Genomic DNA, 27,264 nt, shown 5'->3' on the forward strand with positions numbered 1-27,264 from the left:
AAAGAACCAACGTGGCGTGGTGGTTAGAGTGTTGGATGAGACTGCCGAGATCTGGGTTTAGATGCGTATGTGAGTGCAAAGCTTATTGGGTCACCTTGGGCCAGTCACTGTCTCACAGCCTTAACTACATCACAGCTATTGTGAATTTGTGACTGTGAAGCTAAAATTGTTGAAGAGTACTATGAAGAGTGCCTTAAGCTATTAGGAGCAATTTGGGGTATGTGTATGTGAATGACATGACATTTAAAAAGCCACAAATTCCTTTCTTTTATAGGTCCAGACGCATCTTGAAAATCCAGCAAGATACCACATTCAGCAAACTCAGAGGCATCAGGTGAAGCAGTACCTGACCCTGGATACCAAGCTGTCTAGCCAAACCTTGTCTCTGTCTCATTCAATCCATTCCTCAGGCACTACCCCCATATTAAGGAGTGGGCATATGCCTCCAACCAGTGATATCAGCGCTTCTGGGAGTCCAGTGGCCAAGCTACTCACTCTTGGAGGAGACCATGAAAATGCGGTATGATGATAAATTTGAGGCAAGCTGAGGGATAATGTTCATAACGGCTGCCAAATTGAATGATGATGAGGAAGTACAAAAGAACTGTTCAGGGTTCCTATAAACATCATGTAAATATACATATATGGGTCATACCAGATCATGGTTTTATTGCGTGGAATTTTAAAACGTGTACACTAAAACCAATGTCATTACTGTATTGTGAATGCTGACAGCAGTAACATAATGCTATTTGCCATCTGCATTAATTCTGACATTGTGCGTATAGAGAGGTGTAGGATTTTGCTGTTGGGTGAAAAATCTATGTTATAATAAAAATACAAAAGAATGTCTTTTAGAATTAAAAATCATATGAATGTCCCAACAGTGAGGAGATGCTGTGTGTAAATATCATTTAGGCTGTATGTGTAAAATAGTAAATAAATACAGCTCATATTTTGAAAGCATAAATACATTCCTACCTGTCACTAGAAATTCCTGAATGTACCACCTGAACCTTGCCGGTCTGAGATCACATAGTAATAAAATACTACTATAAATACTATAGCATTTTCCAGTTAGAGATAAGAGTTTTGTGAGGGAAAATAAAGTTCAGTGAGACGAAATGAAATGTTTTCTGTAGTTATTTTGCCAATTCTGTCTGATCAAAGATCATCACTACACTACTAAATCTAGTTTCATTGGAGACATGTCAATTGAAAGAGAGCAAAAAAGCACCAAATTCTTTAATGTTAAACAATGTTATTACAAAAATCATAGGATAATATTAAATAATGTTATTACTTTTCCCAAAATCATTAGAAAAAGGGAACATTTTTGACATTTGTGAAGATGCTCCTTCAAATCTGTACTGTAAGCTGTACTGATGTGTTTTATTACCCTTATTACCTGTTGTTCCTTCAAGGAACTTCAATGTTCCTAGTTTCCAATTAGGTTAAAGGACTCACTCCACTTGGCTTTTGGAAAAGAACTACAGTGTGTACGCTTGATTCTCCCTAGAAAGAAAGAATTCTTGCATTCAAGCATTCATTATTTGTTATTTATGTGATGTTGGTAATAGCCCGCGAGTAAGCCCCTTTTTGAATGATTGCTTTTGAATAAATATGTGTACAATTCCACTCTAAGCTCTGCTATTAAGCATTCGTGATCAGCTTCTCTTTTTCTTAGATGGAGGACGTTATTGATGACATCATCAACATGGAGTCAAGCTTTAATGATGAAGGGATAGGCTGTTCTGAAGCACCACTGCTCATGCAGAGAACTGTAAGTAATGATTAACAAAGTGTTTGATACTGTACATGGAACTAAGCATTCATCTGAGAATTCTGTATTTATTGTGAACAGGTGTGATGTCTTCACCACCTTCCACTGTAGTATGAAACAACCTGATGGAATTGTCCTTTGCATTGACAGATTGCAGGATGATAAGATTGGGCAATAAGGAGCAATATATTATCTGTATCTCTTTCACTTGTTACAGTGGAAGTTTTTGTACCATTAAAGGTCTTGCTCTCCTCATTAATTTGTAGTCAAACACTTGTAGTGCTCAAGAAAGAGGAATAATGTCTAGCTCTTGCTGGTATGTAGATTGCCTTGACTTAAACTCTGCATTGAACTTTCTGCTCTTTCTTTTATTTTTGTTTACACAACTATAGCAGATAGGCTTTGTTTGAGAACTTGAATCTTTTTATAGAGTTTGCCAAACTAATGAATAACCTGGTGTTCAGCAGTTGACTGAAATTGTCAGATTTGTTGCAAGCATGGGAGAAGCTGTGAAATCAAAGGAAACTGTGCACTTAAAACAACATTGTCAGATTTTGAAATTCACTTTAGTCAAATATGAAAAGAATAGAATATCTGTAAAATACAATTTTAATGTATTGCCTCATTAGTATCACTGTTTAATCTTTTCCCCTTAAGGTTCTATATCTACCCCATTCAACACTTCAAAAGCAATCAACTGCATACAGATGGTTAAAATTTGTAAACAATAAAATCAATATTACAGTTGTCTCCTTCATACAGATCTACCCATTTAGACTCACTAAGCTCATGCTTGGACTTGTTTTCATTTCACCCTAACCAGTATTGTTTGTAAGAGTAGTTTCTAGTCAGTAATTACCATGATCATCAACGTTTCTTACATTTTTGCTGGGAAGAACCAGACTAAATATTAACAGCCCTACTTGCTTATCTTTAGTAACTGGAAAAGCCTGCAGCAATGTAGATGCCTTCGTCAAGCATATTTTACGCTAGATTACATTTAAAAGAAGATTCAAAGGTCATCTTGGTTTATGAGGTTCCGTGTTGCATTAGTAGGTTCTGTTTGCAAAAAAAGAGAGAAATGAACAAGAAAAGCAAACTTCTTACAGCTGTGGTATGTATGCCATTTCAAAATGTTAGCCACAACTGTCCTTTATTAAACATAATAATAGTAATGATTATAGCTATTCTGATAAATCAATCAACCAGTCTTTTTATTAATGTATGTATAATCTTCAGTGTGAGTTGCACAGCAATGCACAGTATTCAGGGGAACATAAAGACAGGACATTGTGTACAGTATTACAGTTTAAATAGCGAAGGATAGGGATAAAGTTTGTCCTGTGGCCCTCCGGATATTGTAGACTCCTGTTTTCATTCATCCCACAAACCAGGTCAATTGTAAAAGATGATGGTATTAAAGAAAACTTAACTTCTCTCATCCATACACTAGGATGAAAAATTAAAATTTTGTGCTCCAATGAGGATGGTGAGAAGGTTCTTGGCAAGATTTGGTTTCTTCATACTTTCATAAGAGTTTCTACAGTAACAAGAATGGGGTGTGTGTGTACATATAAGAATCATCAGAATTCCTTGAAATTAGGTTGGTAGGGGATTTAAGAATATGAAGCACTAACTGGGTTGTTTGCATCTCTCTCTGAGATTTGTTTGTCAAATTGATGGGTGGTTATAGACTTTTATATAAATTACAGAAAACCTGGTTGGGAGAGGAAAAAAAAGACTCTGTTGTCTTCCACTTGACTAGAGGCTAGGAAGCTTTAAAATCCCTCATCAAGTTCTCTTGTCGGTCAAGGGGAAGGGATTAAGTAAGTATTCTTTCCATTCCTAGATGGTGTTACTAGTTCTCCAGCCTCTGGAGGACCACAGATTCATCAGTCAAGTATTACACTCAATTTTGTTGTTGTTACAACTCAGGTAATGTTGTTTGTAGGTGCAGTTTCTAGTCAATAATTATGAAGGTTCTCAACAATTTAATACACCATTTCTGAAAAGAAATAGACCAAATTCTTCAGAGAGTTAAAGGTTTTTCACGGTAAAGCCCTAAGACTAAACCAGGGTTGCATTTTGAAATTTGCTTGTAATTTACCCTTGTCTTGGCAGGTATGGTTGAGAGGCAAAATGATACCATAATATTTTATTTTAAAGCCAGTGACTAAGCCTTAGGAGAGGCAGCTGTATAAAAGTTGAGAATCTCATATAATATCATGGGGAAGGGAACAGACCTTTCTCAGGAACTGCAGAGGACCGTATAGGGACCTCAGGAGGGCCAGTTTTGCCCCCCAGAACCTGAGATTCCCCACCCCTTTATCTACAACATTTTCCAGGTATTTTTGTTTTGCAAAACTAAATTTGCTCTGTATTTCAGGAAACATAGAGCAATGTCAGCTAAACAACAGGCACCCTGACCTTTGGTATGTGTCAGCGTTTAAGTGCGTGAACTAGTTTTAAGTAGCGAATTTGGTAATTTCACTGTAGCCTCTGTTTTTTTTTCTAATAAAAACAGAATGGCACTATAGATGCCTCTGAAGGTTATATATTACATATCTCCTCTTGGGCTGACCCATTTCCTTAGCTTCTCTGTAAATGCCATGTAAAGAGGCTAGTGAATACATATGCAGCTGAAGTGTATTCTGTGGTAATTTAGGAGGAACTAAGGGAAGGCTGCTCCTTTCCTTTCTGTTGAGCTTTCTGTCTTTGAAATGGAGGTGAATGCAGTGAAGGGAAGCATTCCTTGCCACACTGTTCAGGTAGGTTTTATTCCAGACCTGCCAGTCACTTATAAATAGAAATACGATGGGACTAACCAATTCACACTGTGCATTAAAAAAAAAGTCAGCCTGTAGAGAAGAAAGGGATGGAGTTAGTTAATCTTTTAAAAGATGAGGACACATTGCTCACATTATACTCCACAGAGATTGTATATACTGCTGACGTACTGTCATGGTATGCCATACCTCTCAAACAGATGCTCACCTGTTTGAGGAGTATGGCATAACATGAGAGTAAGTTAGCAAACACTGGACAGCAGAATGATGTCCTTTAAAAGTCTTATGCCTATGACCAACTTTGGAAATGATAGTCCTATTTATGGATTATGGAACCCAGTTTCTCTAATGTTTCTCTAATGCTCTACACGTTCTTGATTGTGTGAGGTATCTGCACATGAATAGGAACCCTGTCCTCTTTAGACTCCTCACTGTTTGAGAAATGCAACAGTGGAGCAAAGTGCACCTGGGTGCTACTTACTAAGCATGTTGAAGAAACTGTATTGAAAAACATCTCAGTAGAACCCCTGTCTCTCTACATGGGGATGTTCTCGTTCTGCTGCTTCTTCTACCAGATGTCAGACAGCATCATGGCTGTTTTGACCTGGGATGTGGCAGCTCTGAACAGTTATGCTGTGCTCCATTTAAAATAACCTCAAAGGGTTCATGGTCTTCTCCTTTGGGTACTTATCCTATTTATTTGACTTTAAATGATTAGTTGTTAAAATATGTACATTTCAAGGGTTTCTCGTTTCATGGATTACGTATCCATCTGCATTTTATGTATCTGGCAATTTTTTATTATTATTATTATTATTATTATTATTATTATTATTATTATTATTATTATTATTATTATTATTATTATTATTATTATTATTATTATTATTATTATTATTATTATTTGGTCTTTATGAATTCCTCTTCGTATTTCTTCATTGACCACCCTTTTGATCTGAGAAATCCTTAGCATTCCACTATAAGCCCACATCTCAAATGCTGCTTCTTATTGTTGTCTGTGTTTATGATGCCATTCCAAATTGAGAATGCAAAGCAGATTACAATATTTGACCTCAAAGCCCATTTAAAATTTTTATTGTCAGGTGATAATGCGGGTGACTGTTTGAAGAAGACAGCAATTGTCTTTTTTATTAAACACAGGGCAAGAAGGCATGTCCTTTGATGGAAGGGGGTTATTTTCATGTACCTTGCCATGGAAGTAGTAAATCTACACCCCACCAAGTACAATCCAAGCAGGACCCACTTATTAGGAGGTGCCTTAGCTATCATGTGAGGACTGTCCTATGCAGAGGCAAAGATGCCCTGCAGACATATGTATGCACAGAGAATGTGACAGGTGCTTGTAAAATGTGGACACAGTCATACTGAGATCCTCAAGCATCATTGTACAATCCAGACTGGGCTATGTGCAGGAGAGTAACCACATAATAGTCACTAATCAGCTGCTGACCTATTTATCATTATGGATTTTCTGGATGGAGGTCCATCTACCTAGAATAGTAGTTTCCGAGACATTCTGGCTTTCACATACTGGCCTGCCTCATCCATCCACTTACTGTGCCATCAGCCGCAGTAGTTTCAGTTTCTATATATACCAGCAAGTGTTATCATGAAGATAAAAGGTCTTGCAGATGTGCAGTTAAGTCAGAGAGAACTGTGAGTCAACAGGTGAAGTTTCCTCAAGGTCATTTGTGAAGCACGCACAGCTAGTGATTAGACAGAGTCGCTCTCAGTCTTTCTGTTTGTCAGCCGTTTTGATATGCTAGGCCAAATGGCAATGTACAAGTGAAGCAGCACAGTTTCCCCTCCAATTTACAGGACGAAATATCCTCTGATAGCACCAGTCTCACTGGGTAAGTGCCTGCATGCGTGACAATGGGGCAGTGAGTATTAAAATGGTGAAAGTCTATGAATATTTCCTACTCCATCTGCAAGTCTCCAAGATTAAACCAATCCATGCTGGCTAGTCATACTGAATAAATCAAAAAGTAAATGGCATGGAAATGAAACAAACATGGAACAAAATGTATTTTAGTTAATATAGGAAATGAATGAGAATGTGCTTCTAATTTCAGCTATCTCCTTGACAGACAGAAAATAGCCCAAGTCTTGAAGTTTATTAAGTCACCCTCAGTGACGGTTCCACCAAGCAGCACACTTTAAAAATGAATCAATAAAGTTGATGTGGCAGTTGTCACTATACTAAGCACTCTGTCAGCATCTAAGCAGGATATTTTCTGTATATAATAATCAGGGTAAGACTGGGCTTGGAGAATGGCTATACTGAGAAGTTGTGCTTGACTTTGTTGTTGTTTAGTCATTTATTTGCATCCGACTCTTCGTGACCCCATGGACCACAGCATGCCAGGCCCTCCTGTCTTCCACTGCCTCCCGGAGTTGGGTCAAATTCATGTTGGTTGCTTCAATGACACTGTCCAACCATCTCATCCTCTGTCGTCCCCTTCTCCTCCTGCCTTCACACTTTCCTAACATCAGGGTCTTTTCCAGGGAATCTTCTCTTCTCATGAAGCAACTCAAAAACCCCAACCACATTGTAATTACTTTCTAAGCTTATAACTTATAGCTTAGAAAGGCACAATCCAAAAGCAGGGAATACATCTTTAAAATACCAACATTCTTCAAAGTAAGAATATATTAAAGTGATTTTCTTAGCATATTATATAACTGTTCTTTCCACTGTTGTTGCTGCTGCTACACGATGCATGACACTCCCTGGTATCAGTGTTGTTGGCATCTGGCATACAGTATGTGTGTGTCAGGGAAGTGCATTGTGTTACATTTGTGTGTCTCCTGGCTCTATATACTTACATTTCTCTTGGATGTTTACATTTCCCTTCAAATGTAAACAACTTACTTTTGCTGCTGCAGTAAGTTACATGGGTGTGATATGCAGTCAAAAAAAATTATAATTGACATTTCTATTGCTTTAACTGGGGTGATAATGTGTAACTCCTGTAAATCAGAATCTGGCAAGCTGCCACCATGACAATAAGTATTATTTTGACTAACAGAGGTTAATGCTTGCTAGGCCATTGGATTGCTCTGCGACTAAATCACTGGAAAGAGTAAAAGAAGGGTGAACAAGTTACTGGATCTGAACACACCACCTGCTGGTCATGTTAATATATTGTAACATTTTATATAACATAATACAGTGATGCCTCGCAAGACGAATACCTCACGCAATGAAAAACTCGCAAGGCGAAAGCGTTTTGCGATTTTTTTGGGTGACTCACAAGATGAATTTTTCTATGGCTGTGCTTCGCAAGATGAATTTTTTTTCTTTTTTGGGGGGGTTGTTTTAAATCACACAACCGTTAGTACTGCGCTTCGCAAGACGAAAATTTCACAATATGACACGACTCACGGAACGAAATAATTTCATCTTGCGAGGCATCACTGTATTTTACATAACATACTCACACAATGCAAAGTTAATAGTAGATTTCACTACCACATGGCATACCATAGTCAGCATTAAAAGGAATTGGAAAAAGCTATGGAGGATAAGACTGTATGGTTAGGCATTACTTATAGTATCAGAGCTATATTACCAAAGCAATAGTACCAGGCAGTACTCAACATGAGTTGTAGGAGGGGTTTGATAAACTCATATCCCCCTCCCTTTGGCTTCCCATATGCTTCTGATTGGGTGCTGTAGGAATATAATGGCCGACTAAAGCAGTCTGATACAGCTTTTTTCTCCTTATGTTAGATGAACTATGACAACAACGCACACAAGGGAAAAATAAACAAAAAGACAGGGTTTAATCCATGAAGTTCACTGAGTGACCATGAGAAAGCCACAGGTCCTCAGCATAATTCATTTTGTAGGTTTGTAATATGAGATGTTTACTGAGTCTGCTGACTTCCATGGAAGAAAAATTGGATGAGGAGGAGGGAGGAGGAGAATTAATGATAAGAAGTAGCAACTGGATTGTTATTCTAATCATGGTATTCAACATCTCCAGGTGTTTCAGACTAACTGATGCAAAATTGAATATGGACAAGATTCACATGAGCAGCAGCATTGTAATTCATTCATATGAAATATTAAAAGAGTGCTTCCTGATTATTAAGGTTTTGAAGTAACCTTTTCACAAAGAGCAGTGAGTTGGTTTTCCCTTGGAGTTTCTGAAGGCAGTTGTATTATCTTAGAATGTCTGGTTAACCATTTGCTGTGTTAATCATTTAAGTGTAGTTCTCAGCATTGGGGCACAATGATGTATAAATTAAGAGAGGGGAGGGGAAGGGAAGGAAGAGTCTATTCATTTGTGGTCATTGAAAAGTAAAGACAACAATATGTATTGAAGGCAAAGGTACCATGTCTTTAAATATGTACAGTATTTGCATACAGTATTAGTATTTTTCTGCCCTTTGGAAGTTCAAAGATACTGACAGTCAGATTGTAGTTGTGAAGAATAGTTATGTTTATATCTCATGTCAGTTTCTATTGGAAAGAGGTTGCTTGGCTTGGTTTAGGATAACTGATCTGGTATTGACAGTGCCGCAAAAAGTACAGTATGGGAAATGGCTTTTGGATTACAGCTCCAAGAATCTCTCAGCCAGCACAGCTACTGGCTTTCTGGGGATTCTGGCAAAAATTAACTTTTTTGAGCTCTTTCTCCAAATTTAGGTCAGTTTGAATTCTTCAAGTAAAAGAGTAGTGGAAACTCAGTTACAGGGCATGGATATTGAAGTGTTTGTCTCCTTTTATTTATTTTTTGTAAAACTTCCAAGTTGTTTGTCTTGTGGAGCACCTGGGGATTTCCATATTCATTGTAGGTCCGTAGTACCTCTGTCAAGAAAGGTACCATTCTGCCATTCTTAAGCCTGTGTTATGCGAAGACAATGGTACAGCTCTTCCAATTATTGCTCTTTTACATGCATATCATCTCTTCAGATCTTTCACAGATGTTGGCCATTTAACCTATGGACTATGGGCTTGATTTGGTTTTATTTTTGCTCATCACTGAAGACACTGCTGGATAGCCCAGTGGTTTGGGAGTTTGATTCCCCAGTGTACCTTCCTGACAGGGGCTAGACTCAATTATCTATACAGTCCCTTCCAGCTCTGCAGTTCTAAGATTATTGTTATTATTATTAAAAACATAACAATTTCCAAAAACCATGGGCAGATGTGCATTCTGGGTTCTTTTATTTAAAATTTTTCAAAATAGGAGCTGCAGACTTATGTCAGAGTTGCAGGTTTGAGGTTCCCTGTGGTTCCATGTATTACTTATAAAAATCGTGAGCACATTTTGATTAGTGGCAAAGATTTCTAGGTCTACAAGATGTTAGCAAGCTTACTGGCAAATAGGTGACAAGCAATAATAATCATTACAGCAAGGTTGCATCTATCTTTTCCTTTCAGAGTTCTAGGTTACATCACTTAAATGTCACAGCAGTCTTGCGGTTATACAAAAGACACCAGTAGAACTATGGTCAGCCAGTGATTCAACTTCTGAGCTGAAACAGGATTTGAACTGGTGGAGTCCTATGTATTAAAGCACATTGGCTCAAAATAACCCTCCTCTCATATTTGCTGCAACAAAGATGTCCTTTTAGATTAGTGACATTTTGATGTTTATTTCTATGGCAGCCACAGTGATGGAGTCCACTCCACCAAATGCAAGAATTATCATCCTAAATTGGTAGGAGAACACATAGTTTGGGTGGAGGTTAAAGACAACAGTGAGGTGATAAAGTGCAAAAATGAACAGGCAATGGAACTACCTGAAAGCAAATGATTTCCAGATATTGTTCACTGTTCAAATGGTTTAGCAGTGCTAGGGTGTTCATACTTTCAGTGATCCTGCTTTGTTAGTGGTCGCTGTAACTATACTGTTTTTATATAATTGTCTGTCCTTGCTGCAAGGAACGGCGCTTGAGACCACACCCCCAGAGCACTTTTTGAAACCTGGTCATCTCTCACAGACATCTAGCATCAAGTTTTGGACTCTTGCCTACAGTTTTTCTGTACTATCTCTGTAGCAGTGGTAATTAGTCTGAAGAAGTGGGATTCCTCCCCAAAAGCTTGCAATTTGTTTGATTTAGTCCAATATAGGTACAACCCACTCTTCCTTCAGGGAATCAAGCTCCTGGGCCCTAGATCTGTAGGCAGTTATTCCATTTCACTGAGTGATCCAGCCCCTAATTCCCTTGACTAAACTCGTTGTGGATTTACCACTCAAGTAGCACTGGGATCAACACTTACACCTTATAGATATAAGTGCATAAGCAGTCAATTAGATTAGGATATCTGATGGGCATTGGATTCTTACTACATGCAGCACCTACAGTTGAATGTGCATAGGCTTTTCTTGCAGATACTGTGTGAATGTGCAAACACAAGGGCTGAAACTCACATATGTGGCTGTCTTCCTTCTTTTATGCATGTCCCATCCATATGGAAGGGAATAGCAGAACACAGCAGAATAGGGTCTTTGCTATCTCCTTCAACAGATGTTTGTTATGTTATTGACTTGTACATAAGTATTACTTGTGTTTAGCTGTCATGTTCTATTTCACAACCATCTGCATTCTTCCCTGAACCTAGAAGGATTTGCTTGTGAATACACTTGTATGAGATCGTTATTCATCTTAAAGGGCATTAAATGAGTACTCTAAATAACTAAAGAAGATCAGGAATCTTGGAATTTTAAGGACTATGTATCTCCTTTCAGTTCATCCAGAATCAAGCCCGAGCAGTCTCCAATGTACATGTAAATTCCGTTGTCATAGTTCAGTTAAGAAATGATTGGAAAGATGACAAAATATATTTTTGACGAAGAAAATTTTGATGGCAAGAATATATTTTGCCTTCCTACTGAGGAACAGAAAAAAGTGATTGTGCTAGAAATGTGTTTAGCTTTCAAATTCTACCTATTAAACGTAGCTTACTCTTGAGTAGAATTCTGAACATTCTTCAAAATCTACTTCCATAAAGAAATGAAAAGATATGGGAATTTTCTAAATTGATTTAGTGTAAAAACACAGCATTGGTTCTTGCTGATCGTAACTGAACCAATGATTGTTGCCACATTTGGGTGATAATTAAACAGTTTTATTCTAATACTTGGGGGGGAAACTGTCAGCTGCCTAGAATATGTTTATTTAGATGGAGAAAACAATTGCCTTAAAAAGAGGATGGAATTCCCTCATGAGAATCTCAATCAATTTGAAAGAAAGGAAAGTCCCTTTGAAAATAATTTCGAAAGAGGGGAAATTTCAGAAACATTCTCATGGATATGGTTCAGGATTCTTATGCTTACTTTATTTATGAAGTGGCTGAGGAGTGTACACACCTACTGTTTTTGATTGTACAACTGTCTGTGGGGCAGTTGGTGGCTCCCTTCCCCTTTCCCCAGCCTCATACATTAAAAAAAAAAAAACAACCCAGAGAAATATGTTGCAAGACAACTGCTTCCACTGGGCTTTTTCACGTCAGGAAGTGTGGGCAGCCAGGGAAGCTACTGAGTGGTGCTGAGGCATGTAACAGAAAGAAAAAAACTGCAGTACCCTTGGCTGCCTTTCATTGTTTCGGTAAGTGCAAAAATATAACCAAACTAAATTCCAAAGTGCGCTGAGAATAAGGAATTAAAATCAAAGCTTCTTTCATGAGAAAATAAAATATCTGAGAAAAAGCTGCTGGTTAGCTCAGTAGTTTAGAGATATGGAGCCAGAGGTCAAGAGTTCATTTCTCCACCATGCCCCCTTGACAGGGGCAGGATTCAATGATCCACAGATTCCCTTCTAACTCTGTAGTTTTGTGATGATGGCGATTGTATGTGTTCTGTGTCATCAAGTCAGAACTGACTTATATTGACCCTGATATGGCTTTCAAGGTAAGTTAGATATTTAAGGAGTACTTTTATCAGTTCCATTCATCCAGTAAGTTTCCATGGCCAAATGGGGATTCAGACCCCATTCTCCAAAGTCCTAGTCCATCACTCCATCCACTACACCACACTGAGATGATTACAGGACTAATTATGATTTTTTTCCCCTGGAGGTGGGCACAACTCTGTCTTCACTTGTAGCCTTTTAAGGGTTTACAGGGAAATAACTGTTTTATAAACATCTACAACACAGTCCTCCCCTGACCCAAATAACATTGTGAGGTTTTCTTTTGCTTGTTCAACTAGAATTAAAAGATCACTTTTCAGTAGTCTTTTTGGTGGCTGCCTTCTTACCACTGCCACTACAACGGCTTGGAGCAGTGGTAGGTAGAAAGGAAAATGTTAGCCAGGCAAGTCAGCAGAACTGCTCCTGTTGCCGCTTACAGTGCAAAACCCCAAAAGTTCTGTGGAGAAAAATGAACAAAGTTGTGTCCTAACCCTTGCTCATGGTGAACCTTACGTCTGAGAAATTGCTGCAAGATTTTTCCTTTACATTCTTGCACCAAAATGGTACTCCTAATTTCTCTTCCCACCAACAGGGCAAAGAATTTCAAGAGGCCATTTGCAGAGAGCTGTAGTAAGTGTTAGCATGAAGCAGTTGGATATTAACTCAGTGCTCACTCATAATTATGAGATATATAGCCAGGACCTTAGATCTGTAATCAAGTAAATCAGTTTATTGATAAAATAGCATGTGTCTAGTTGTGAACGTTTGCCCACTGACTCTTTCTTTTGCAGTGGTTTGGAATGCCCCTTTCCCCCTTATGTTGAGGACCAGTATTTGTCCCATGTATCCACATCTATGATAAAGGAAGAAACAACTTTTAGTGGCCTGCACACTGGGTGTTGACATGAAAGTGGTGAAGAGGCGTATTCTGTGGGTGTTGTTTCTCTTGCAGCCCACTTTGGAACTCAAAAATAATGTTGGGTTGGCAACATCAAGCCCTGGAGCAGAATATGGTTCTCATGGGATCCCAAAGCAAAAATCATTAAGGATATAACAGATAGCTATGTTCCTTTCCCTGTGACAAGATAATGTGTTGTTTTCTTGATATTGTACAGGTGTTTCTAATCTAAAATTTTGAACTGCCTCTTGTAAGACTTACTGACTGGAAGAAAGAACTTAAAACTAAAATATGCTGATATTTTGCCCCATCCATTGGGTCCACTGATTACTGAAGTGCCGCCCCTGAGACAGTAACTGAAACTGATGTCAGCCCTCATGCTTAATGGGTTTCTTTACCACTGATATAATGTAGGCACTGATGATGGTGGAGGAAATGCCCATCTACCAACTGTATGATACCATTCACAAATTTGACGGTCTTTCCCTGTCCTATTGGAAAACAAAATCTTGTGGAGTTAGGAAGTGCACTTCTGTCAGAGTACAAAAGTGCTGGCATAAAGACTATTGTTATTTCATGATGAGCCAAGTTTTCACACTTTGTCAGTTTATATTGGACAAGGTTGAGTGTAAATTTGAACTTTATTTGAAGAACTCAGAAGAATGCTTACAAGCTGAACTCTCTGTTTTGAGGCATTTCACATTACACATTTGAAATGAATGAACAACTATACCACGTGTTATAACATCTCAGCATGCACTGCAGATGTAGAATGAATTTTCTTCTCTAACCCTGTGCCTTTGTAAGGCAGTTGCTTGCAGCTTGGTCTCTAGTGCTCTGTCCAAAACTATTTTAAAATGTTTTGCATTGCCAATTCTCTTCCTTTGTATGGTGTATGAAGCATAAACAATCTGAGAAATGAATTCTGAGTTCAGGGAGGTTGTTAAGAACTCATTGGGGTCTCAGGTAAGATCAGCAAGGTTACTTTTCCTTTCAACTTAACTCACATTTGAAGTGTATTTGCAGTAATCCCGTTACTGGAAAATATGCTACAGCATTAATTCAAAATCAGACTTCAGGGGCCATAACCAGGCATCATTCTGCATATAAAACTCACATCAGCCTCACTCAAGTTTCTGCATATGGAACAATGGTAGTCTTTCACCCTTAACATTTAATTTTATTTTATACAAGATAAGGGCAACCTCAGTCTTTAGATGCGTATTTGCAGCTCCCGCTGCGATTAAGACATGAATACGCATCCGAAAAGGAATTTTGTTCTTAAGTGTCTACATATGCTTTTCACCTTACAAATCATAAATTTATTCTGATTCCCTCACCCCTAACTTTCTCTTTTTCTCCCCTTGCCCCCATTCTCTTCTTCTATTTTCTTCTAGCTTTCAAGTAGCATTCTGGATATATACAACAGTGACCAAGGAATGCCAACAGCTAATATGGGTCTCACCAATACATCCTGCTCATCTAATTTGCCTGTTAAAAGAGAAATCACAGGTAATATAACTCTGAAATGTTGCACTGTATTGTAGCTTTGGAAGTAAAAGTACCTTCTTTTAAAGAACTTTACAGCTGAATATTTTTGATATACGTGAGCTGAAGACTGACAGGCAGACGTGTGCTTCATGTAATTTGGACACATACCCTCTCCCATGAAACCAGTGACCAGAAATGTAAATATAACTCTAAATGTATGCTGAACCAAAACTTCTCCTTCCTTCTTAATTTGTCCTGAACTGAGGTGGGGTTTGAATGGGGAAGAGTGAGAAATCATCATCTTCTTCTTCTTCTTCTTCTTCTTCTTCTTCTTCTTCTTCTTCTTCTTCTTCTTCTTCTTCTTCTTCTTCTTCTTCTTCTTCTTCTTCTTCTTCTTCTTCTTCTTCTTCTTCTTCTTCTTCTTCTTCTTGTCCCAGAGACCTTCGGGGAGTGTGGGCAGCATATAAGTTAAATAAATAAATATGTCATTAATGGCAGCTGTCCTCCAGTGGGAGCTGCTGTTCTACCTCAGAAGTCCCTTCAGCATAACTATAACATTACATATTGGGGAATTCTGAGGTAAAACACAGCTCACAGTGCTTGGAAGAAGCTCTGGTGCCAGTCAGCAATTCCCTCCTCCCATCCTCTCTATATTGCTAGAAGTACATATGTGTATTTCAGGTCAAATTAGTTGTAAAGATAAAAATGTATTCCTTCCATTAGCCTACTTTTCCTCTCAGATATGTGTTTCAGCTCGTATTTGCTTTCTAGTGACCAATAACAAATTAAAGAATGCTAAATACAAGATGAGGAAGTGGAGAGGTTATGCCATACAGAAACTTTTTGTGTGTTTGTTTTTTGTTACAGTACTTGGAGAAGCACATCTGTAATGTTCTGTCTCGTTTGCTTGCTTTTGGCTCAACAGCAGGTTAAACTGCTTCCACTGTGTTTTAGAAGTGTCTGGTTGACTTCAGGGGGTTCAGGAACCAGTTTCAGTCTTCCAGATCCCACCATAGCCTCTACTTCCAATATTCCATGAATTATTTGAAATACATTTCGATTCTGAGATTAAATGTTGGTAGAGAGAAGTACAAAATGTTATTTTGCTGTTGAGAGCTGACCTGAGCTTTAAAGTTCCTCATGGACTTTGCAAAGTTTTGTTTGAAACCTTTGTCCCTGCATAATTGTGAGTAATGTGGAGGGTGTTGTGGTAGCAGTGTGTAGCTGGACAATGTACAACAAGCAATCCTTCTGGACATCATGCTGCTGATAAACCTAATTACTTTAGGAAATATCACTGATTTGCACACATTTTTGGCATTGGGCTAATGGTATAAATAAATTATCATTCATTACATTTGTTCCAGGTTGCCACAAATGACTCTCTTGAAGGTTCACAATAAATCTATTCACAGAAAATCTGTATTAGTGGATTAAGAACTTTAAAAGTTACATTCAATTAATCTAAGGAATGCTAACAACCATGTATCAGTGCATTGCCAAGGGAACAAAGAAGGGGTTTCTCTCTTCTCCCACCCACCCCATTTGAGTATTTTAGAAATTTGATTTATCTCTTGCATGAAGGGAAGGGGAATTCAAATTCACTTTTGGTTGGAGTAAAGCTTCCTCTTTCCAGCGTAAAGTACAGCAAATTAGAAAATTGCTAAATACAGTCTTCTTTTTCAGTTTCTAAAAATTAAAAATGTGTGATGGCAATTTTTTAAACAGCAACAACAACACAGTAACACACACACACAGAGAGAGAGAGAGAGAGAGAGAGAGAGGCTGCAAAAGCTGTAAACTGCAAATAAGTAAATGCAGGAAGTGACAAGATTGTATTTTGCAAATCTGAGAGTGCATAAAATGACCTGAAGGTGTAGTTGAATAATAAAGAGGGCCTGTTGTAACACCGAACAATTTCTGGAGTTGTGACTCATTGGCTGTTTAAGTAACTTTTGATTTCTGTCAGAAACAGATACACGAGCAATGGCCAAGGAGAGGCAAAAAAAGGATAACCATAATCTCAGTGAGTATATCTCTTTCCTAAAACTGTTCTTTTATAAGCTCTATATAGAATTATGTTTATGTTGGAGACTGATTGTTGGGTTCTTAATCTAAGGAGGTAGCACACCATCTGCAGCTTTCCCCTGCCACACCAAGCACATTTCTTCATCTGTTACAGAATCAATTGGATCCAAACTTAGCCATGTTTAGAGAAGGTTCCCTGAAATAAACAAGACATTGATCAGTCGTGATTTCTGTGGGTCTGCTTTAAACATGGGTACCTAGTGTGGTGTACTGGATGGAGTGACAGGCTATCCAGAAGACCTGGGTTCAAAACCTTACTTGGCCATGGAAGGTCATTGGGGGTGAAGGGGGTGGTGGAATAGTTAAGGGCACTCCTTAAATATCTCACTTGCCTTGACAGTTCCATTAGAGTGGCTGTAAGTCAGTTCCAATGTGATGAGACATAACAAACGTAACACTCTAAGCATGACTTTGCATTGAAATAGGATGCTTAACCAGGGGAAATGTCACATCTAAATAGTAGGGCACATGCTTTGCATCCATGAAATCACAGTTTTGCTGCCATAAGCATTTCCTGTTTAAAATATGATAAGCAGTAGAGCTCAAGGAGGAACTCTTAAGCAGAGATTGGGAAAGTTCATATTTTTGAATTTAGAATTGACCCAGGCAGCATGGTCTCAGCTGTCCAGGCATGGTTCTTGAGACCACAGAAGGTTCCTGCCAGTCATAGCAAGTCATACGGAGTCATGTCATCAGACCATATTTGACATCAGTATATGGCAGCTCCTTAGGTATCTTAATCTACTCCTTGTACATCCTGTTCTGTAAATCAGGATAAGGCTAAATGATCATATTTCATGTAAGCTTTTGGTGCTTTGATACAAATATGGGGCACCTTCTGAAAAAGTCTGGGGGCGCCTTATAAAAAACAATCTGTACCATGACAAAAAATAACTGTGAATGTTCGGTGTGTTTGTGGATCTTCTAAACTATTCCCAGTCACAGTTAAATGTAACAGAACTCTAAGAGTGTTTAATGATTTTTCCAGCCTATGGGGAATAGCTTGAGTTGATCAGTAGGTGATGTCCTTTGTGCTGTGTTATCTGTCTTACAGGGTTTGGGTGCTAAGGAGAATCTGAGCTGAGTTAATCTCCTGTCTCCTTTAAAGACTGGGCTATGAGGAGAAGTTACTTCCACTGTTTTTAATGTGGTTAGGGCCCCATTTACACACGAAGTCTTCTTACAGTTGAACTGTAGTGGCACAGCTTCCTCATAGTGAGCAGTTTCCCATTTGGTTTTAGGCAGCCTGAAACAAAGGTAAAGGTAAAGGTTCCCCTTGACAATTTTTGTCCAGTCGTGTTCGACTCTAGGGGGCGGTGCTCATCCCCGTTTCCAAGCCATAGAGCCAGCGTTTTGTCCGAAGACAATCTTCCGTGGTCACATGGCCAGTGCGACTTAGACACAGAACGCTGTTACCTTCCCATCAAGATGGTCCCTATTTATCTACTTGCATTTGCATGCTTTCAAACTGCTAGGTTAGCGGGACCTGGGACAGGCACTCACTCGGTCGCGTGGATTCGATCTTACGACTGCTTGGTCTTCTGACCCTGCAGCACAGGCTTCTGCGGTTTAGCCCGCAGCGCCACCACGTCCCTAGGTAGCCTGGAACAAAGAGAAACAGAAAATGATTCCATGCAACATTGGCAAGCAGATGTTAACTGCAGACAGTTTACAGCAGAAAGACTGATATGTCTTGTTTCCTATATTTTAAAAAGTATAAAGAGATGCACTGCGAAACAGTTTGGATTTAGTTGATTTCTGCCTGGTTTTTAAAACAGGCCTGGTAAGATTGTTCATTCAATAGACATGCATAATAAACATAATCAACATTTAATCTCTTTTTAGTCTGTATGACAGGAAATGCATGACAGCTTGAGTGCTTCCTTGTTGCCTTCCAGTGCTTCTTTATTTTATTTAATAGCCCTAACTACTTTGTTAGATGTCAAAAAATTTAGTCCAATTTTACTTGGGGGGGGGGGCAGAAATCTACACAACCACTTAATTGGACCTGCACTCTTCAATACTAATAAATTCGTTGTTGTCGTGAATTAAGTATTTTCAGGTGCTAAGAACATTGTGATGCTTCAGAACAGTATTTTCATAACAAAACTATTTCACTGCCTACCAATAAATTATATATGTTTGTTACGTTCTGCTATTATTATTATTATTATTATTATTACAGTCTCTTGTTTTCTTAGTTGAAAGAAGAAGAAGGTACAACATTAATTACCGGATCAAGGAGCTTGGCACACTTATCCCAAAGTCTAATGATCCGTGAGTTCACCTGTCACTTCTGTCAATGTTTCTACAGCTTAAATATGCAGAAAGGGGCAAAGGATAAAACAGATTTGCTGGATGTCAGAGTTAACTTGAACCTGTATCATTTTTCTCTTGTTTGATTAGCTTTCCTGGCTGTGGATTTGTGTTTGTTGATATTTGGCAAATTCAGATATTCACTCCACCCGTAACCTACTCAGAAACTACTGGCCCATATGGTACAACATTCTAAACATTGTAGCTTGGAGAATTTGTCAAATTAATTTCATTTTGGGCAGTGTTTCGTTACCCAGAATGTGCATGTCATATCCCTGGAATGGCCCACATTGTACTGGGCTTGTGAAAACAGCATAACTAATGAATTACCAGTTTCATTTTTGTATAAGATGGTTTGCACACTGGAATTAATGAGCTAAGAACAACTACAGTAGTAGTCATAGAAAAACTGAAGCTGCACATTTAATCATCATTAATAGTTTTATCTGGGATTTCCACTTGAGTTTGTGTAGGTGGAACCTACCGGTACTTCTCTCGTATGCATTAATGAAGAGAAGCAAAGTGGGACAGTTAATTATAAGCAGGCAGAGAGTGAACTATTTTCTTTGAAATAGGTGCTTACAATCTGTGAGTGTTGGTGATGACAGTTTTCCCAAGATGGGGGCTAAATATAAACTGTGGACAGGCACTTCCTGTTTTGGAAGTAGGCCTTTTCCCTCCCAAAAGAAACAGAAGTTCAGAAGAGGCCTCCAGCCTTCTGTGGTCCCAAGGCAAGCAAAAATTGGCCGCAGGCCCTTTGCAATTGCCCATCAAGTAGATCTGTGCAGATATATTTGTAGCACATGGCTTCATGATGTACAGTCAATCTTCCTTTGTGCCAAGGTATGCAAACTGATCATTCCACATATTTTTCACTATAACTTCCATTATCCCTTACCACTGGCTATTCTGTTTGGTCATTATGGGAGCTATGCCACAGATATTTGAAAGTTAACAACCAACCTGCATTGACTATGTATGGTTGGGTTGTTAACATCAGCCACTGAGATAACATGTAATAATGCAAGGTGGAAATTGTTTCCAGTTTTGATAAAATATTTTGACTGACTTGCCTCTGTGGGTCCAGATTAAGTTTTCCATGAACCGGTGGAACTTCTACATAAATGTCCATCAATGCCATTTCAAGTCTGCTAGAAATATGACATATTTACACCTAAGGTGCTGCCCTAGATTTTTGCAAATATAGATAGTATTTATGGCTTTAAAGTACCCGCACGTCAGGACAAATTGTGATAGTACAGTGTTTGATTTAAAGATGGTTCTATCAGAAACAATGTCTGCTTTCACACTTAAAGGAACCACTTGTAAGATGTTGATGTGATGTGGGGGTGGGGGTGGGGGATGGCGCAATCTCCAGAAGTATGAGGGCTGCACATACCCACTCCTGGACTTTTGAAAGCTACATCTAAGCCCTGCTGATCCTTTAAATATTTCTCCTTTGAAGAGGCTTTAAAAAAACAACTAAAAAAGCACATTTGTAATGTATAAAAAGTTTTGGTCGTGTGGTGGTGGAGATGACCCCAAACATGACAAAATTGCTTCCCATATTCCTTAGAGGGCGTACGCTCACTTACGTGAGCAAACCATTTTGGGGGCAGGGGAAAATGGCATGGAGAGAACTGCATTTAGACCCCTTGGAGGGTTGGAACGGGCCTATGGGTAGCACTTTGCTCATGGCTAATGTAAGGAAACGCCACATCCAAATTCACAAGGATGATTCCCTTCAGAAGGCTTTTAAGACCTTCTGTTTTACTGACTTAAGTCAGTAACATCCTGTAGGGAGCCATCTGTAGCAATAAGTAATGATCTGAAGATAATGTTAATGTGGCCAGATACATCCTTCATTTTGGTACTGATGCCTGATATAATTAGACATCCCAGGTTGCCAGGCACAGAGCTTTATAGAAGCAGATAAAAATTTTATCATCACCAAATTATTTGTGTTTGTTTGTTCAGCTCTCTTTCTGATACTTTAATATAATCAGACTTCCACCTGATAATAAGAGCCCCTTCTCTCCTAGTAGCCTGTTTGATGACATTGGCCTAAATCCCACCTTGTTCTGGTGCTTAGGCTGATCCAGTGGACCTTTTTTCTCCAGCTCTTTTTCCTACAGTGCTTCATGCCACTTGAAAACCAGCCAGCTCTGGAGGATCTTCCAGCTCTTTGCAGCTGGTTTGGGTGGCATGCAGGGACTACACTGAAAGGGGAGATTGTTTCCTGCCTCATTCCTTTTACAGTAGCCCATCCTTAGTTCTTGGCCAGTGTGAAGGTCGTCTGCACTCAGGAGGAAGAGATTCTATTAGCTTTGTTCGGTCCCATACACTTTATGCTGAAATTTCAACCAGAAGAACCCTCTAAACTGTTCTATTACTTACATCAAAGGGTGACAGAAGTAATAGAGTTGGGTGAGAAAACTGTTCACTTCACATTTCTGTATGAACTTACTCAATCTCAGTTTCCCAAAGAATACAAACCAGAATGCAGTTAGATGTCGAAATATGTTCGTTGAATTGAGAAACCTTACGGGGAGAGTGTGTAATGTTTCATCTGCTGGCCATATTTCTGCCCTTAAGGCTTCAATTTTATACCCATTTATTTGGGAGTAAGTCCTACTGAGCCCAAGGGGGATTTCCTGAGTACCTAGGAGTAGAATTTTACAGCAAGTCACCTTTGAAATGTTACTAGTTTTACTGTTTTGCTGAGGTAAAATAGATGCAAGCCATTTGTCATGTTTCTATCATCTCTGAAAGAAGATGTTGTTTGAAGTATTGTTTCCTCGCTTCTCCTCCCTTTCTTCCTTATAGCTGTGGGATCCTTTTAAATTTATCATAGCCAAATAATTCAAGTTTAGTGCATTTAAAGCAAACTGTCCTTAAGGGTTACTACCACTGTACTGAGGTGTTCAGAATGTGAGAGGGGAGCACAGGCCACGAGAAGAGTGTGGTGCCTTAGCTCTCCTTACCCACTGTCACTTTAGTCACACAAAACTGTCTGTGTAATGCTTCTGGGGGTCTTGGATCTCTGGGGAAAGTGTGCTGGAGGAATACAAAGCTTAATTTTTATGTGTGAGGCCATTTTGAAACTAGGCACCTACTGCCCACCTGGTCACCATGACACATTTTGCTGCCTGCATGGCATGAACAAAATTGTTCCCCTCTTTCCCCTTGTCCTATTACCTGATTACCTGGCTTTTACCCAAATCCTGACCCCATTTGCTTAGACTCCCCTCAAATTCATTTCAACAATCCACTGCCCCATTACTAAGACATCACAGGGGCCCTGGGCTCAGGGCTTTGCCCTGAAATACCAGAGAAAAGGAGGATGCTGCCCTGGCAAACTTAAACTCCAGCAGATTGTATATAGGGCATTCAGGGCATATGATAATAAGGGAGCTATTTAAAATCACAAAGTGAGGTGGTAAAAGAATGGAACTAATTTGTGCCTTTAAAATCAACAAAAATAAAAACATTTTTGGAAATGGATCAGTTTCCTCCCTCTCTGCTGTGCAGATGTTTTGAGATACTGTTGCTACAAGTAAGACTGAGCGACCAATACATTTCTGCCTCCTGCAAGGGGATTGGCAAAACATTGATGCAAATTCTAGTGTGGTTTAAGAGCTTAAAGCAGCATTAACTCTAAATGTACAGTTTATTATTTGCTGAACCTAAATGGTCATGACTGCCATATTGTTACATACACAAACATTATGCCCTTTGTTTACTCCTCTGTACAATTCTGCCTTATATATTGGATGTTTTATCAGTTTGTGCAATATAAAGCTGTGCGAGACTAAAATAAGTACAAGCTTGGTGTAATAAGCTATTTTGAACAAACCAGTGACAAATTTCAATCATAGGCCCTTCTTGAGAAGTCTTTCCTCTCCCCTCCTCCACAAGTAACTGTTATTGCAATGTAAGCCATATATGAGTAACCCTATATACTGTTTGTTCTATTGCCTCAAACTTTTTTACTTGTTCTTATGCTACAAAAATCTGAGGAAAAATTTGTTCTGATTATTTATGAAGCCAGGATAGCAGTGAAATTTTGTGTAAGATATACACGAAGATTCTTGTTATTGTAGTAAAGTACTAGCCAATGCCTAGAGGTGATTCCAGTTGGAACACTTGGATTTGGTGGTGGTGATAGTAAGGGGGCTCTACTTAAAAGATGACATCCAGCCAGAATATCATTATGCTTCTGAACTGTTGTAAGTATCCAGTAGGATTATTCCACAGGTGGCTAGCTGCTTCTATCAGTGGAAGCAAGAGGCCGATAATACCCCTTTCTCCTGCTGCTCCCCAAGTGCCCCCAAACCCACTTTTTGAGAACAGGTTTTGGGGGCTGCAGAAAAGGAAGAGTCAAAAATCCCAATTCTACCATGAAATATTGTGTGAGATTTAGACCCCAGTCAACAGGAAATTGATAGCAGTCAAATATAAGACCAGAAGAGGCCCTAAATGGACCGATTATGTCTCAGATTCAGTGTTGTACTGATGAATTTGGAAGCGGAGGGGCTCAGCATGACTAGCCCTGTAGCCACCCTGGTTTTGGAGTCTAAAACAGCAGGCAGTTGGATTGCTTCGTATTAAAAGGTGGGGAGGGAAATATTAACAAATCAGGAGCAGAGCTTTTGTAAAGCTAATTGCTCTTAATAGTCCAGTTCAGACCAAACCATACTCAAACAGAATAGTCTGCTAAAATATACTATTCATGGGAAAATTCATTTCTGTCCCAGCCATTGTAAGGACTGAGGTAAATTCAGAGAACTGCAAAACCTGTTTGCTGAAGGGATGTATGGTGGGTCATGTCACCATGCTGCTACTCAGATAGTCATGGAAAAAATGTGTCCACTACACCAAGAGATTTGAATATCCAAACCTCTTTATTAAATTAACTTGGAAATTCAGATGTCTTCACAAATGCCAATACTGCTTTCCAGCTGTGCCAATCCCCTTGTAGGAGGCAGAAATGTATGATGGTTGTTGTGGGTTTTTCAGGCTCTTTGGCCATGTTCTGAAGGTTGTCCTTCCGGACGTTTCGCCAGTCTCTGTGGCCGGCATCTTCAGAGGACTGGAGTACGAACTCTGTCCGTGCTATGTTGGTGCACCCGGCCGTGAAAGCCTTCACGAATACAGAAATGTATGAATTTGAAAATCCACACTAGGGTAATATAATTATTATATACTTTATATATAAACTTTAATATGCAAAATTTAGACATCAACAGACCTCTTCATCAGGCAGTATATTAAAAAAATAATTGGTGGAGAGAAGAGAGGGGAAGGCTTGAACCTACAGTCAGAAAGCTGGGATCATATCTTGATATACAACAGAAGATGATGGCTCTGGTACCATTATAAAGAGGCATACAGGGAGGGGATGTAGATTATGTATTTCCAATTGTATTGAGGTCTTCATCCTAAAAGATCTGCATAGCTATGGAAGTGTGCAGTGCAATATGCACAAACAAGCAAAGTATTTTGATTTATTTGATGATGTGATGTATACATCAGAGTCTGGTTCACAAAAGAGCATCTCAATGAGAAAAAAACATGATTTGCTACCATTTTCTCTAGGCATTCTAATCACTTTGTGGTTCCAAGCAAATAATTTGTTGAAAACAGCCTGGACAATGGCTTTGTGTTTGGGTGAGAAGTGGTTAACTGATGAAAAAAGGAGTCAGAGTTAGGTTCTGAGAATTTCCCTTGCTTGGTATCTCTTTGTGAATGGCAGTAAGCATAGGAGGGTATCCTGTAGATTAGCTATTACCAACCTTTTTTTGGCTGTGACCATAAGCACAATAGGATAGAAATATAAGCTGAATCAGGGTTGTATAAGTCACATAATGAACCTTATAAGATGTTGTGTGAAGAACTGTTTCTAGACTATGGCTCCCTTCAAATATGCCAGGGAGTCCATTGAGAATGGCTGCTGTCATTAGTGTCATCAATATTCAGGCTACACTTTGTGATGTAAAATTTGGCATGCTTTTTCCTACTGGCAAAACAAGCATGATATTGTGCAGCAATATCAGCCCATTTCCTGGCATTTTGTATTGGGTATACAAAAGCAAAATATCCCACATTCATAAAATTGGAGCCTTTTTTGAAGAATCAAATGTCCTAGCTTTTAAAAATAGATTAGATTAGGCATCCTTCAGACTTGAGAGACTATGGTAACGTGCTCTGTATTGAGGACTTGGAACAGCATCTAGTGTGGCGGGGAAGGCCAATTCTAGAATGACAATCCCTTCCATACTAAAGACAAATACAATCGATCTCCTGTCCAGCTCCCTGGTTTTGCTGGTTTTGGGACTGCCTCTCTGCCTCGGCCTGCTAGACAAGGGTCTCTTCAAAATGGGAGAGGCCATGATACACCGCCTGCCTGCAGGCTGAATGCTCAGATGTCAAGGTTTCCCATCTGTTGAAGTCCATTCCTAAGGCCTTCAGATCCTGCTTGCAGATATCCTTGTATCGTAGTTGTGGGCTCCTTCTGGGGTGATTTCCCTGCACTAATTCTCCAAACAGGAGATCTTTTGGAATCTGACCATCAACCATTCTTGCAACATGCCCAAGCCAATGTAGATGGTGCTGTTTCAGTAATATATACAGTACATGCAAAAAAATTCCAGCTCGTTCTAGGACTACTCTATTTGGAACTTTGTCCTGCCAGGTGATAACAAATGTGCGTCGGAGACAATGCATATGGAACGTGTTCAGCTTCCTCTCCTGCCATACACAAAGGGTCCAGGACTCACTGCAGTACAGGAGTGTGCTCAGGACACAGGCTCTATAGACCTGGATCTTGGTATATGCCATCAGCTTGTCAGCCTAGAGAACATGGTAGCTGCTTTGCCAATGTATTTATCCAGCTCAACATCTAGGGAGACAGTATCAGAGATCGTTGAGCCAAGGTACATGAAGTCATGAAAAACTTCCAATTTTTATGTGGAGATGGTAATAGAGGAAGGTGAGTCCATGCCCTGGCCCATGACTTGTATTTTCTTCAGGCTGATTGTTGATCCAAAGTCTTGGCAGGCCTTGCTAAAATGATTCCTGAGTTGTTGGAGGTCTTCAGCAGAGTGGGCAATAACAACTGCATCATTGACGAAGAGGAAGTCCCACATGCATTTCAGCTGGACTTTGGTCTTTGCTTTCAGTCTAAAGAGATTAAAAACTTTCCATCTGATCTAGTCTGGAGATGGACACCTTCTGTTCCAGTTCCAAAGTGACAGATTTTACTTTCTTGGGCTCCATGATCACTGCAGATGGTGACATCAGCCACGAAATTAAAAGACGCCTGCTCCTTGGCAGGAAAGTGATGACAAAGCTAGACAGCATCTTAAAAAGCGGAGACATCACCTTACCAACAAAGGTCTGTATAGTCAAAGCTATGGTTTTTCCAGTAGTGCTGTATGGAAATTAGAGCTGGACCATAAAGAAAGCTGACCGGCAAAAAATTGATGCTTTTGAATTGTGGTGCTGGAGGAGACTCTTGAAAGTCCCCTGGACAGCTAGGAGAACAAACCTATCCATTTTGAAGGAAATCAACCCTGAGTGCTCACTGGAAGGACAGGTCCTGAAGCTGAAGCTCCAGTATTTTGGCCATCTCATGAGAAGAGAAGACTCCCTGGAAAAGACCCTGATGTTGGGAAAGTGTGAAGGCAAGAGGAGAAGGGGACAACAGAGGACACAATGGTTGGATAGTATCACCGAAGCTACCAGCATGAATTTGACCAAACTCCAGGAGACAGTGGAAGACAGGAAGGCCTGGTGTGCTCTGGTCCATGGGGTCACGAAGAGTCGGACACGACTAAATGACTGAACAAACAAACAAAAAGTGGTATCTCTAAGGCTATTCTCATGAGATGGCCAAAGTACTGGAGCCTCAGCTTCAGGATCTGTCCTTCCAATGAGCACTCGGGGTTGATTTCCTTTAGAATTGATAGGTTTGTTCTCTTTGCAGTCCAGGGAACTCTCAAGAGTCTCCT

General features: G+C 39.4%; 1 protein-coding gene across 3 annotated transcripts in view; it reads left to right on the forward strand.

Moving 5' to 3' along the window:
• The window catches only part of TFEC (transcription factor EC), an 80,226-nt gene that overhangs the window by 34,604 nt on the left and 18,358 nt on the right, over window positions 1-27,264 (forward strand). The window contains exons 2-6 of one of the 3 annotated variants that reach the window (XM_073000522.2): window positions 275-520; window positions 1,688-1,783; window positions 14,755-14,869; window positions 16,818-16,874; window positions 19,138-19,213. In XM_073000522.2, coding sequence (XP_072856623.2) covers window positions 275-520; window positions 1,688-1,783; window positions 14,755-14,869; window positions 16,818-16,874; window positions 19,138-19,213 — 590 coding nt within the window. The other 2 variants (XM_073000523.2, XM_020789672.3) reach the window with 2 other exon arrangements.

Source organism: Pogona vitticeps, chromosome 5 (assembly GCF_051106095.1).
Source record: "Pogona vitticeps strain Pit_001003342236 chromosome 5, PviZW2.1, whole genome shotgun sequence".
NCBI classification, from domain to species: Eukaryota; Metazoa; Chordata; class Lepidosauria; order Squamata; family Agamidae; genus Pogona; species Pogona vitticeps.